The 13,952-nt window shown below is 46.5% G+C and overlaps 1 protein-coding gene across 2 annotated transcripts in view; it reads right to left on the bottom strand.

The window, feature by feature from the left end:
- Positions 1-393: 393 nt before the first annotated feature.
- SPG11 (SPG11 vesicle trafficking associated, spatacsin) overlaps positions 394-13,952 on the bottom strand; it is a 106,810-nt gene continuing 93,251 nt past the window's right edge. The window contains exons 31-41 of one of the 2 annotated variants that reach the window (XM_066341480.1): positions 12,481-12,620; positions 11,419-11,617; positions 10,904-11,041; positions 7,688-7,821; positions 6,878-6,985; positions 4,168-4,336; positions 3,647-3,735; positions 3,301-3,456; positions 2,508-2,659; positions 1,800-1,924; positions 829-1,013 (exon numbers count right to left, since the gene is read on the bottom strand). In XM_066341480.1, coding sequence (XP_066197577.1) covers positions 979-1,013; positions 1,800-1,924; positions 2,508-2,659; positions 3,301-3,456; positions 3,647-3,735; positions 4,168-4,336; positions 6,878-6,985; positions 7,688-7,821; positions 10,904-11,041; positions 11,419-11,617; positions 12,481-12,620 — 1,445 coding nt within the window. In that variant the 3' untranslated portion in view covers positions 829-978. Of the gene's footprint in view, positions 1,014-1,799; positions 1,925-2,507; positions 2,660-3,300; positions 3,457-3,646; positions 3,736-4,167; positions 4,337-6,877; positions 6,986-7,687; positions 7,822-10,903; positions 11,042-11,418; positions 11,618-12,480; positions 12,621-13,952 lie in introns of both variants that reach the window. The other variant, XM_066341478.1, reaches the window with a different exon arrangement.

The following is a 13,952-nucleotide window of genomic DNA, read 5'->3' as shown; positions in this document are numbered from 1 at the left end:
TAGATACTGAGGCCTAATTAAGCACCTAAAAGACTTATTTATTTGTAGTAATTGAGCTTATAACGCACGTTATGGCTGTAAGCATAGACTGAGTGATTTTATTATATATTTTCTTTTAAGCAATTTAACCAAATTTGTGGTTAGAGTCTGTTTTGGAACTGTCACAGATTCAAAACTAGGGACAGAGCAAAAAATGTTTTTAACTAGTCTTACATGTGAAGGGGGGAGCCTTAATGCAAGCTCTGTAGACCACTCTGTGGCAGACAGGACCGTCCATAAGATTTGAGGAATTAACAGCAAGTAGTAACTACACAGCAATAATTATAGCAAATAAAAATTGTCTTAAGGCAGACAAGGGCTAAGATTTCCTTAGCAGTTAATAATGACATACACTGAATTTAAAATCTATTTTATTATAGAGATCAGTTTCTAACTAATGGAAATGTATCATCTGTTCCTTAACTATGTAAATAATATTAAATTCCTTTGAAACTGGAATTTGCAGGCACAGGTATTTTTTAACCAATATTGTATCATGTCCTAAAGTAAAAGCCATCCTGAGGAAGATGGAATTTTTGGTCTTAATACCAATATCTATATAAAATGGTACAGAGGAACAATTATTTTTAAAATAGTAATTACCTTGTAAAAACTTGCATTCTTTACCTACTATTCACAAAGGACTAATATGATTAGTTCTGGGGTTTTATTACTTGGACAACAAAGATCCCCAGATGCATTATGCTCCTCTGATCACAAACATCTGTCAGAACCTCGTTTCAGAACAAGAAAACAAGCCCCTTGTAACCATGCTCTTGTCATCTGAATCCATCTAACCTGCTAGCATGTCCTTCAGACAGCAACCTGTCTGAGGGTCCCTCAGAAGCTTGTTTACAACATCATAAAATTTGTATTCATATGCCAGCTTGTAATATAGATAGACATCTTCACAATATGTGAGTAACTTCTTCATGTTTTTCACAGCCATGTCAGTAGGCTGGTGTTGTTTATATCTAGACAAAGAAACAAGAATGTACAGGTTTAAAATACTGTATCTTGAGCAAGGGCCGTCAGTTCTGACACTTAGGACTACATACAGAGGAGAAGGTACAATGCTAGACAGTCTGGGAAATTAAGAGGAACTAGCATTAGGGGGTGTCTGATGAACACTAAAATTATTTCTTTAAAAATGAGTATCTTGCCTGACCAGTGGTGGTGCAATGGACAGAGTGTCAACCTGGAATGCTGAAGTTCTAGTTTCAAAACCCCAAGGTCACCACCTTGAGCATGGGATCATCTACATCAGGGGTCAGGAAACTTTTTGGCTGAGAGAGCCATGAACGCCACATATTTTAAAATGTAATTCTGTGAGAGCCATACAATGACCTGTGTACATTACGCATTATCCAATAAAAATTTGTTGTTGTCCTGGAGGACAGCTGTGATTGGCTCCAGCCACCTGCAACCATGAACATGAGTGGTAGGAAATGAATGGATTGTAATACATGAGAATGTCTTATATTTTTAACGTTATTTTTGTTTTTTATTAAAGATTTGTCTGTGAGCCAGATGCAGCCATCAAGAGTCACATCTGGCTCGCGAGCTATAGGTTCCCAACCCCTGATCTACATGATTCCCGGGTTGCTGGCTCAGCTTGAGACCTCTGCCCCCGGTCAAGGCACATATATGAAAAGTAATCAATGAACAACTAAAAAGTTAACACAACTATGAGTTGATCCTTTTCATCTTTCTCCCTTTCTGTCTCTCTCACTCAAAAAAAAAAAAAAGAGTATCCTGACCTGTGGTGGTGCAGTGGATAGTGTCCACCTGGAATGCTGCACTTGTCTGGTCAAGGCACATGGGAGTTGATGCTTCCTGCTCCTCTCTCTCTCTCTCTCTCTCTCTCTCTCTCTCTCTCACCTCTCTAAAATGAATGAAAAAACAAAACAAAAAAAAAAGGAGTATCTTAATGCTTACCTTAATTAGAATAAGTTTAGTACTCCAGAGGGAACTCTGATTAGTTTCTGGCACCTCAGGCTAGCTAAGTAGCTGTCTTCCAGTTTTAAGTACAGAGCACCATAAGCAAACTTTTTTAGCAAGAGAAAGAGGGACAGACAGGAAGGGAGAGAGATGAGAAGCATCAACTCATAGTTGTGGCACCAGAGTTGATCACTGATTGCTTCTCATATGTGCCTTGACTGGGGGTGGCTCAAGCCAAGCCAGTAACCATGGGGTCATTCATGTCTAGGATCCCATGCTTAAGCCAGCAACTTTGGGGTTTTGAACCTGGGTTCTCTGCGTCCCAGACCAATGCTCTATCCACTGCATCACTGTGTGGTCAGGCAAGCAAACTTTTCATCTGTTTACATAATTCATTAAAAGATTTCTTCTTTCTGGGCATTCCTGACAGCTCTTTGTCATCTCAGAGGGGTGGCTACAGGCATGTTACACTTAGTCATTAAATTCTTACCGTGCCTTATCCAATACAGAGGCATTTTAATACTTACTTTTTTGAAATCTCTTCAAATATACTCGTTCGTAATAACCTTTGCTGCTTAAATTCTTCCAAGTAATTAAAGTCTCCTTTAAGAATCACTTGTTGGTATAGAATTTCAGCCCAATCCGGAACAAAGTCATAGGCCTCAGCCACAATAGAAGCCTTAAAGGGATGGGGGGGGGGGGGAACACTGTAAAATTGATGGCAGATTGTTCTAGAAAACAATACACTCATACAGTAAATGTGATTATTACCAATCATATTAAAAGGCTCTATCTGTATCAGAATTGGTGGAAAGCTTGGTGTTAGTGTGACATTTCCCTCCCCCTAAACCCCCAAATACTGTCCTTCGGTGGATTAATAAAACAGCTAAGAACATGTTTTCAACTAAACTGTATAAGGAACAGTGAAAGGGCCGAGCACCTGAAACCATCCCTCAGTAAAGGACTAGAACTAGGCTGCTAGGAACCCTGACTCCCTGTGCTAATCCAGGTGCACTTCTGTAAAATACTAGGGCTGAAGCATGCTTGCAGGACCACTAGCAGGGATATTCCTCTGAACCTCACTGGCTAAGGGACAAAGGTGTCTGCCCCTCTGATGGCCTAACCTTTGTCCAAACATGCTAGCAAGAAATAATGCCATAGAAAGGCAATTTGTATGTCAGACAGTTAAGTCAGGAGAACTGAACTGTCCTGGTTCTGTCACTAGCTCTGAGACTTTTGGCAAGTACACTCACTCTCTGAGTCTTACTAGACAGCAGGAGAGGATGGACAATGCTGGCTAGATTTTTCTTCCTTGCTCACCTGGTAAAACCGAGGTAGGGACAAGATGCAGTCCATCAGCCTATGCTGGCTCAGATTGATAAGCATTATGTTTTGGCCACTGTTCAGAAAGTGAATCTGCAGTGTTAACAACTTGGTGAGCCGGTGACAGTGCAGGGCCTGTCGTACGCAGGAGTCCTGAGGGACAGGGTGGAGGGAGGCACACATAAAGACTTGAACATCATCTCACCATGAACCCTCCAGCAATTGGACTCACTCCTGCCTGCAGTTGGCCCAACTCCCACTTCACATGGAAGAGCCCAGGGACAAAATAATCCTTGTGGACAGCAAGTGCCAAAACCAGTCTGGAATAAAACTCTGCGGTTACCTTGGCATAACTCTCGGCTGCATCCAGCATCAGAGTCAGGGCCTTCAGCAGCAGCTGCTTCAGCTGGTTCCCATCCTTGAGGCTGTCCTCTGCAGAGGAGTAAAGGAAGCTTGTGGGTGTGTCTGACTCGCTGGCTACTGTCTACCCCACTCTGATCATGCGCTGGAATAGAAATATACCAGCTTGTGTTCAAAGGGAGGAAGATATGTCTGACTCAGGTAAAGGGTGTTGGGCCACAAGTACACACATTCTGGAGAACTCAGTGCCCCATCTAGTTTTTTATTCTGAAACATCATAGCAGCCTTAAATGGCATTAACATACACAGTGGTTCCTGACAGATGACATCTGGACGCACAGGCTACAAGATGGACAAATGCCTTACAATTCCCCTTCCCTACCCAGCTGGGGCCCCGCTGAACAGCTGCTGGAAGCTGAGGTAGGTAGTTGTCAATCTCATGGGCTCTTGCCCCTTTTAGCCATAAGAACTTTCCCTGAGGGTGCTGCTGTGACCTCTGCTCACCCCAGGGCTGAGACTCGATCAGTTTCAGTTGGATGCAGGCAGCTGCCTCATGGTTCTCCCCAATCTCCCTGCACATGCTGAAGCACAGGGCAATCATGTTGTGTTTCTCACTGTCCCCAGGGCGGCAGCGTTTGATGTAGTCCAGTAGGGCTGTCTTCAGAGTACCACTCTGCCCAGAAAAACAAAGGGAATACCAAGGTTTCAACCAGGAACTGCAAGGCAGGCAGGACTGGCTGAGTCCCCTGGTTCTGAAAGTTCCTTAGAAACTCCCAAGAGCTTGACCATGCAGTGGTGCAGTGAATAGAGCATCGGACTGGGATGCAGAGGACCCAGGTTCAAAACCCCAAGGTTGCCAGCTTGAGTGTGGGCTCACCAGCTTGAGCACGGGGTTGCTGGCTTGAGCAAGGGGTCACTCCATCTGCTATAGCCCCCCAGTCAAGGCACATATGAGAAAGCAATCAATGAACAACTAAGGTGCCATAATGAAGAATTGATGCTTCTCATCTCTCTCCTTCCTGTCTGTCCCTCTGTCAAAAAAAAAAAAAAAAAAAAAGAAACTCCCAAGAAAAAGGAAAAGATAAAAATGAATATTAAAGTTTATGCTATCCTGAGTATAAGGAACCAGATACAGCCTCTTTGCTGGTGAGAGTGTGGATGGTAAAACTTGTCAGAGGGGGGAAGGGGGACTTGTCAGAGGGAAGAAGCCTTTTTTTCTTTCCTTTTTCTTTTCCAAGTGAGGAGAGGGGAAATAGACTCCTGCATGCACCCTGACCGGGATCCACCCAGTGACCCTCCTGTGGGGCTGATGCTCTGCCCATCTTGGGCTGTGCTCGCAACCGAACTATTTTTAGTGCTCAAGGTGGAGGCCCCATGGAGCTTTCCTCATTGCCTGGGCCAATGCAATAGAACCAGCCATGACTGCAGGAGGGGAAGAGAGAGGGCGAGAGAAAAAAAGAGCGGGAGAGAAGCACATGGTCACTTCTCCTGTGTGTCCTGACTAGGAATCAAACCAGGGACATCCACATGCCCGGCTGATGCTCTATCACTGAGCCAATTGGCCAGGGCTGGGGAGAAGCCTTAAAAATGCACAAATGTAAAAAAAGGCACAAATGTGTTATTCTAACAATTCCACTTCTAGGAACCTATCCCTAAAGAAATAAGCAGAGAGGTGCTAAGATGGGTATAACAAGGATATTTATTGGAAAACAATTAGAAATAATCCAGATGTCTAAAATAATGGCTAAGAAAATACCACATAGCCATTAAAGCTGATGTTGATTTGGGAAATGCCCATTACATGCTTATCAATTGAGAAAGGCAGGCTATTTCATATTGGGCAGCATGATAAAAGCTTTGTTAAAAATATAAAGTATATATGTATGTTTGTGGGTACGTGTGCAAAGAAAGGGCCTATACCAAAATGTTAGCAGTGGCTATCTCCAGATGGTAGGTAAACAGGGCTTCTTTCTGTGTACTGTTTCCCAAGTGTCTTAACATTGAATATGCTTTACTTTTGTAATAAGAAAGTTATTGCCTTGAACAGGCGGTGGCGCAGTGGATAAAGCATCAGCCTGTGACACTGAGGAGCCAGGTTCGAAACCCCGAGGTCACCAGCTTGAGTGCTCACTTATCTGGCATGAGCGAAGGCTCACCAGCTTAAGCACAGGGTCACTGGCTTGAGCGTGGGATCACAGGCATGACCCCGTGATTGCTGGCTTGAGCAAGGGGTCACTGGCTCTGCTGAACACCCCCAGTCAAGGCACATATGAGAAAGCAATCAGTGAACAACTAAGGTGCCGCAACTATGAGTTGATGCTTTATCTTTCCTTCCTGTCTGTCTGTCTATCTGTCTCTCTCTCTCAAAAAAAAGTTTTTAAAAGGATATTTAAATGCAGAAACAAAGATACCTGAAAAACAATTTAAATATCCTCTCGGGGATCCTAACGGTGTCTAGGACTTGCTCCTCTCCTGATTACTATGCTGGTCTGTCCTGAAACTAGCCCAGCACTGAAGGGGAGTTTTTCTGCTTTATCTCTTAATCCTGCTTGGCTGGGCCCGAGCTCCAAAAGCCAAAAGTGTCCTGTGGTTTTTAAATCTTCAGAGGTGAAATGGGCTTAAGCAATGAATCAGCCAAATAAATGCTTTGAAAACAGGCTCTGTGAGTGACATACTTGGTGTCACGTAAGCATGCTGAGGACAAACGCCCAGAACTTCAAAGGCCTATTAAGTCAGTCCTTGGCTACAAGACTTCTTCCTACTCATCATAAATAGCTCCACAGCTTTCCAGGCTCAGGTCTCGGCATTTACTTCCTAATAGTTTTCAGCACCACACATTTTCATGGTCCCCTGAAAACGCCCCACTGTAAAAGCCCACACACACAACCTACTGAGCTGGTCAATCCATTTCTGCAGGGCTCTCAGGAAAGGGTTTTGCCTGTCACAGCAGACATTCAGATAGTTGAGGCAGGTGACGGCTGAGGTGGCCATGCACAAACATTTTCTTCACTATTGAGCATCTGTTACAATAATCACTACATGGTCTGAACTTTGTAACCTTAAACTACTGGTTACAGTATATATCCTAGGGAGGTCCTTATTCCTTCCCACCATCCCCGAGGTCTACTCTGATTTGAGATTATTCCTGGGAAAGTCTGAGACTCCTGAAAGTTAGCAGTACATGTCATCCTGGAGCTCAAAATACCACACCTACCGGATCCAGCTTCTTCCTCATCAGCACCTCGAAGTAGTGCTTTTTATGCAGCAATTCAAATATGTATGTCATTTCATTGTACCTTCCAATGCCAGTGAGCAGACGTACCTGAAAAGGGAGAAGGCAGCTTCCATCAGCATCAGTCGGAGTTCTCTGAGCCCGACTACCACCCTCATCAAGGTTGCTTGCAGATGCCAAGCTCCAGGCAGAAGGCCTGATGGCCAGGCTGCAGCTTCGCTCCCTCTCTCATGCACTCCACAGGGGCTGCTTCCGGAGGACAAGGAAATGCTAGTGATTGAGACACCACTTGCTGTTCCTTCCTCTGTTGTTTCTAAAGTGACTATCAAGTGCTGAAGTGCCCCCTCCTGGGCAGGCATTCTTCCCCTCTCCCCACTCCTTACTGCACTGCCCAGTGGCTTGCTCTGCCGCTTGGGGTAGTTTCAAGCCTAGTGTGTTTGGGAGGTTCAGAAAGCCTGTTATCAGCTCATTTCAATTCAGAGATAAGAGGTAGGTCTGAACCTTGTTTGGGGGGAACTACACCTTTTAGTCCCCTAGAAAAGCAAACTGCCCTGGCAAGAGGGACGGTGACCCTGGAGCACAGGTGCTCTCAACTTCCCCTTTGAAAGAAGCTGGTTCTGACAGGACTCACAGCCTGGAGCAGAGGATGGAGTGGCCCAGCCAGCTTCCCAGTAACAGTGGTATCCGGATGGGCAAACTCCCTAAGACTGCATCAGCTCTGAGCTGGTCCCAAGATGATCTGCTCTCAAAGGTTTCCTCGGGGTGGAAGGTGGGGGCGAGGGGCGGGCTTACCACCAGCCCATACTCCTCGCTGGGGGCCAAGTGGTCGTCCGTGAGCAGCCGGGCGGCCTGCAGAACTCGGATGATGCCCTCCATGTGGCACATCAGCGTGAAGCAGTGATGGGCCAGGATCAGCAGCTCTGTGGCTGGGCAGGTGGGGTACTGGTAAGACAGGATTGTGAACCCTGGCCACCCACTGACTAGTTCTGTGCCTGGCATGACTTGAGGGCATTCTCTCTCTCAGGGAAGAGCCTTAGGGCCCAATCAAGTGCCACGTGACATTCTAACCGCTTTCTAGATTCATGAAAGATTTGACTACATACAAATTTAAAACTATTACACACAACCACTGTAAGAACAATTAAAAGGCAAACAGGAAAAATATTTGCAATGTTAAGACAGAAAAAGTTCTCAGCGTTAATACGTGCTGTGCCTTCCAGGCCTTGGTACCTGTGAAGCCTTTCCAAACCTACTGACGACTGAGCAGCCCTGACTACTAATCCCTCAGGCCTCGGTTTGGACATTTTCTCTGAAAACCTCTCCTGACCCTATCAGTCCGGCTCTTGCTGTGTGTCACACCCCAGTCTGTGGGCCCCAAGACTGCTGCCCCACCTGTTCACATCTCTGGTGTTCAGAGGACCTGGCACACAGCTGGTACTCTGTAAAGTCGTTGAGCTGAACTGAGAAGATATATAGAAACCTATTTACAAATAAAACTGTTCAATCTTTTAAATGTTCCATTTATTCACTAAACATCAGTAAAAGGCCTTTTATTGGTCCATCAAATTTGCAAGTGGAATGGGTTACAGGAAATGTTACTCTCACAGTCTGCTTACGTGGGAGTAGGAAGGGAATATTTTTCTGGAATAAAATTTGATAATATATGTATAAAGCTCTAAAAATTGTCACACTCTTGAATCAGGAGTTTATTATAGGGAAATAATCATAGATGTGCACATAGATTTTCCTATAAGGATGTTTGCCAGTGTTTGGTTTTGGGGTTTTTTTTTGTTTATTGTTTTTTTTCAGCAAGAGAGACTGAGAGAGGGACAGACAGGCAGCAAGGGAGAGAGATGAGAAGCATCAATTCTTCGCTGTGGCACCTTCGTTGTTCATTGATTGTTTTCTCATATGTGCCTTGACGGGGGGGGGGGGGGGCTACAACAGAGTAAGTGACCCCTTGCTCAAGCCAGCAACCATGGACTAAAGCCAACGACCATGGGGTTAAGTCTATAATCCCATGCTCAAGCCGGCAACCCTGAACTGACACTGGTGAGCCTGTGTTCAAACTGGCGACCTTGGGTTTCAAACCCGGGTCCTCTGTGGCCCAGTCTGATATTCTATCCACTGTGCCATCACCTGGTCAGCCTTGTCAATGTTTTAAAACAGCAGAAGCCCTGGCCGGTTGGCTCAGTGGTAGAGCATCAGCCTGGCATGCAGGAGTCCTGGGTTTGATTCCCAGCCAGGGCACAAGGAGAAGCGCCCATCTGCTTCTCCACCCCTCCCCCTCTCCTTCCTCTCTGTCTCTCTCTTCCCCTCTCTCTCCCCTTCTCTCTCTTTCTTCCCCTCTTGCAGTCAGTGGCTCAACTGGTCCAAAATCAGCCTCAGGTATTGAGGATAGTTCGGTTTATTCAAGCTTTTTCCCCAGATGGGGGTTGCAAGGTGGATCTGATCCTGGTTGGGGCAAATGCAGGAGTCTGTCTTTCTATCTGCCCTCCTCTCACTTAAAAAACATCTAAAATTTGGCCCTGGCTGGTTGGCTCAGTGGTAGAGCGTCGGCCTGGCGTGCAGGAGTCCCGGGTTCGATTCCCGGCCAGGGCACACAGGAGAAGCGCCCATCTGCTTCTCCACCCCTCCCCCTCTCCTTCCTCTCTGTCTCTCTCTTCCCCTCCCGCAGCCAAGGCTCCATTGGAGCAATGTTGGCCTGGGCGCTGAGTATGGCTCCATGGCCTCTGCCTCAGGTGCTAGAATGGCCCTGGTTGCAGCAGGGTGACGCCCCAGATGGGTAGAGCATCGCCCCCTGGTGGGCATGCTGGGTGGATCCCAGTAGGGCGCATGCGGAAGTCTGTCTGACTGCCTTCCCGTTTCCAACTTCAGAAAAATACAAAAAAAGAAAAAGAAAAAGAAAACAGCAGAAAAGGCCAGATAGTTTGGTTAGTTAGGGCACCATCCCAAAGCACAGAGGTTGCCTGGTCAATCCCGCTCAGGACACATACAGGAACAGATTGATGTTCCTGTCTCTCTCTCACTTGCTCTAAAATCAATAAAATCAATATTAAAAAAAACAACAACCCAGAAAATTGGAAACAATCTAAAGGTTCCCATAATAGAAAATACAATTTTAAATTACATATAAAAGAAATGATGTGTAACCATTAAAAATAAGATGAGAGCCTGACCAGTGGTGGCACAATGGGTAGAGCACTGAATTGGAATACTGAGGTCCCAGGTTCAAAACCCTGAGGTCACCACCTTGGGCACAGGATTGCCAGCTTGAACGCATGATCATCAACATGGTCTCAGGTTCACTGGCTTCAGCAAGGGGTCACAGGCTCAGCTTGAGCTCCCCCACCCCCATCAAGGCACGTATGAGAAGCAATCAATGAACCACTAGAGTGACACAACTACGAGCTGATGCTTCTCATCTCTCTCCCTTCCCCCACCCCCAAAAGGAAAATGATACAGGAGAATATTCAATGTCATGGAAAAATGTTAATGACAGCAAAGTCATAAAGTAATATAAACAGTATGCACAGTGTAATGCCATTTTTGAAAAATAAAAACCTATAGATTTTCATGAAAGAAGATCAGAGGGCCATATACTACTAAATGCCTATAAAGAACATTATGTAAAGTGAGAGGCTTTTAAATCACACAGACTGGATTCAAATATTAGTTCTGCCATTTAATAGTTAAATTTATTAACTCTTCTAAGCTTCAGTTTCCTTCTAAAATGAGGACAATATCTACTTTGCAAGATAATTTAAGAGTAAAATAAGATAAATATGCCAAATGTTAAAAGCTTATCTTTTTGTGTGATTTTAAATTTTGGGTTGCTTTTCCATACATATTTCCCAAACTTTCTTTAATTAACTTACGGCTTTCTATCAAGATATTACAAACTATGCTGGAGGCAGATAGGGATCGGAGCCCTGAGTTTTGGGAAGACTAACTCTGGAAGACTTCTGCTTGTGCCCAACACACGTAAGAACGTGGCCAAGAACTTACTGCAGGACAGCTCCCCAGGGGGGACGGAGGAAACCTTCTCCAACAACTTCATGCCTATCAAGGTGCGGTCTGGACACAAAGCGGTCAGCTGAAGAAACGTCTGGCTTTCTTCTGCTGGGGTGACCATCTGCTTATGCCCTGCACAGACAGATGTGGAGAAAGGTGCTAGCTTTACCTTGAGAGAGCTGGGAGGAAGAGAAGAGCCCCCATGTGCCCAGGCGTGGGCACCAGGAAATAATGCTGAAGGAGTTCCCAGTGCAGCTCCCTTGCTGGCCTAGAGGTCATCTCACAGAGCAGCAGGCGTTCATTAGCTCAGAGAAAGGCACAGCTACACTAAGCATAATCATAAAACAATAAGCAACAACAACAAAATAAAAGCAATGTATTCCCTCACAAGTGCAATCTGGCAACTTAAGAGGGCAGCATGCAGGATGTATGTGAACAGAACATCCAATCCTTAACACAGGGTACTTGTGAAGAGGTCTGGAGGGCGGGAGGCCTGCAGGGCAGCATACCTGCTCCCTCGGACAGGAACAGCAGCTCCCGGATCACCTCTTCGGCCACAAGTTCAGCCACCCTGTCTGGCTCGAGGCCCTGGGTGCTGATGAAGGCTTGGGCTCGCTTGCATCGGTCAGGCTGCTGAGAGGCCAGGATTGCTCGGAGCACGGCCTCCCCATCCCGAGCAGCCACATCTGTGTAGGAACAGCCCAACTCCTGAGAGAAGGCAAAATCAATCAGAACTGTTGTTAGAAGCCAAGAACAAGAGCCCTTTCTGAATTCTGATGTGGACAGACTCCACTGCTCACCCCAAGCAGAACCTTAGAAAAAGAAGCAAGCACTGCTCTAGCCCTTTCTATCACTTCACCAATGAGCCGAATCCAAGGAAGAGAAAGCCTGTCTTCAGAACACATCAGGTGACTGATCTCATGCTGAATACTGAGCTTTCAAATGTTATGAAACATGAGAAAGTTAAATAAAAGGCAGGAGCCACTTCCATGTTGTTCCCACGGCAGCAGCAAAATCCTCAGTTTCCAGAAGTCTCTGAGCCTTACCCAAGAGGGTAAGCAGAGGGGCAGAAGAGGGCTTTAGTGTTTATTTCTCTCGGATGTTTTCTCTTCCACTTCACTTAAGAGTTTGCTTCTCTCTTTCAATCGGCACAAAGCCACAAACAATTCTTACTACTCTGGCTTCTGTCCTGAGGGTCATCACATGCCATTTCATTATATTTTAAAACTTATTTTGGGCTCTCCCTCATATGGAAAGCTCCAAACAATCCTGAAAAAAATCTGGGATATGCGGGTGAGAATGGTCAAATCATTTATAGATCAAGAACAAGGGGCCTGGAGAAGTGGAACGTCTTGCCCTGACTTCTGGCTGGCTAAGCTGCAGCCGGGACTCAAATCGCCAAGGCACGAGGCACGAGGCACGAGGCCCGGCATCCTCCCCACTATTCCCAAGGGGTCGTGATCAGAGCTCTCCTCCCAGGTCATGATCATCATGGGCTGGCTTGGCAATGTCCAAATTCTACGCCCAGCCTCCCCGTCCCTTCCTGTGGAAGCCCCACCCTTTGGCACCACCTTGGAAAGCTCATACAGACAGAGGACCCTCCGGCAGTAGGTCTTCCCATGGAGGCATCTGCTTGTCAGCGTCTCCAGGTTAGTCACCACTTCATCACTGGGGGGGAGCATCACAAATGACTGACTATCCAAACTGGAAGCTGGAAGCAAATGCAGATGGGGGGGGGGGGTGTTAAACTGTAAGTTAAAACCTCTGTCCAGCCCACTATGACTTTACCTCTCTGCCACAGCTTCCTGCACTGCACCCCCATAAATCCCTTTGGGTCTGGGACCACCTCTGACAGGCCTGTTTCCCACTTAAACTTCTTTCATTGCCTTCTTTCCTGGAAATCCCAGGCTGAAATACTTCAAAGGCCTCATAGGCTACAAAAGACTCAAAGCCACCTAATGAACACTAGAGAGCACCCCCCAAGCTGACTGTTAGACTCTCTTTCACAACCCCTCCTCCCAATTTCCCCTTATATCAAATAAATCACCAGTTCTAGCTGACTGTATATCAGAAACATCTCTCAACTCACTCCCCTAGTTGCAGCCTTCCTCACCTCCATCTAAGAGGCTACCACTATCTCCTGCTGCCAGCCACCCCTGCCCCAGGCCAATCTTCCCCACACAGCAGGATCTTTGTAAAATGCAAATCACAATAAAACAAGGATCATCTGAATAAATGCCACAAGGGAATAGTAAAATTAAAATCCATTCCTGCTTTAAAAAAAAAAAGGCCCTGGCCCGTTGGCTCAGTGGTAGAGCGTCAGCCTGGTGTGCGGAAGTCCCGGTTTTGATTCCGGCCAGGGCACACAGGAGAGGCACCCATCTGCTTCTCCACCCCTCCCCCTCTCCTTCCTCTCTGTCTCTCTCTTCCCCTCCCGAAGCCGAGGCTCCACTGGAGCAAAAGATGGCCCGGTCGCTGGGGATGGCTCCTTGGCCTCTGCCTCAGGCGCTAGAATGGCTCTGGTTGCAACAGAGCGACGCCCCCTGGTGGGCGTGCCGGGTGGATCCCGGTTGGGCACATGCTGGAGTTTGACTGCCTCCCTGTTTCCAGCTTCAGAAAAATACAAAAAAAAAAAAAAGCTCTTAGGCTGAAATAGAAGAAAACTTTCTTCCCCCCTTCTCCTGCAGGCACCCCAACTGGGATCCACCAGCCCACAAACCCCATCTGGGGACTCTCTGACCAAGCTATTTTTAGCACCTGAGGCAGAGGCTCCAGGGAGCCATCCTCAGCACCTGGGGTCAACACCCTCAAATCGGAGCCATGGCTGCAGGCAGCGGAGAGAGAGAGAGAAAGAGGGAGAGAAAAAAAAGGGAGTGGGGAGGGAGAGGAAGGGGGAAGTAGATGGTCATCTTTCCTGTGTGCCTGACTGGGAATTGAACCCAGGGCTTCCACATGCCAGGTCGACACACTACTGCTGAGCCAACCAGCCAGGGCCAGAAAATTTCTTAATTTCATCAAGTGTATCAAGTGTTTCTATTAGAGG

The sequence above is a fragment of the Saccopteryx leptura genome, chromosome 6, assembly GCF_036850995.1.
Source record: "Saccopteryx leptura isolate mSacLep1 chromosome 6, mSacLep1_pri_phased_curated, whole genome shotgun sequence".
Classification (NCBI taxonomy): Eukaryota; Metazoa; Chordata; class Mammalia; order Chiroptera; family Emballonuridae; genus Saccopteryx; species Saccopteryx leptura.
The sequence above is the reverse complement of the archived record's forward strand: the minus strand, read 5'-3'. Positions and strand labels throughout refer to the sequence as shown.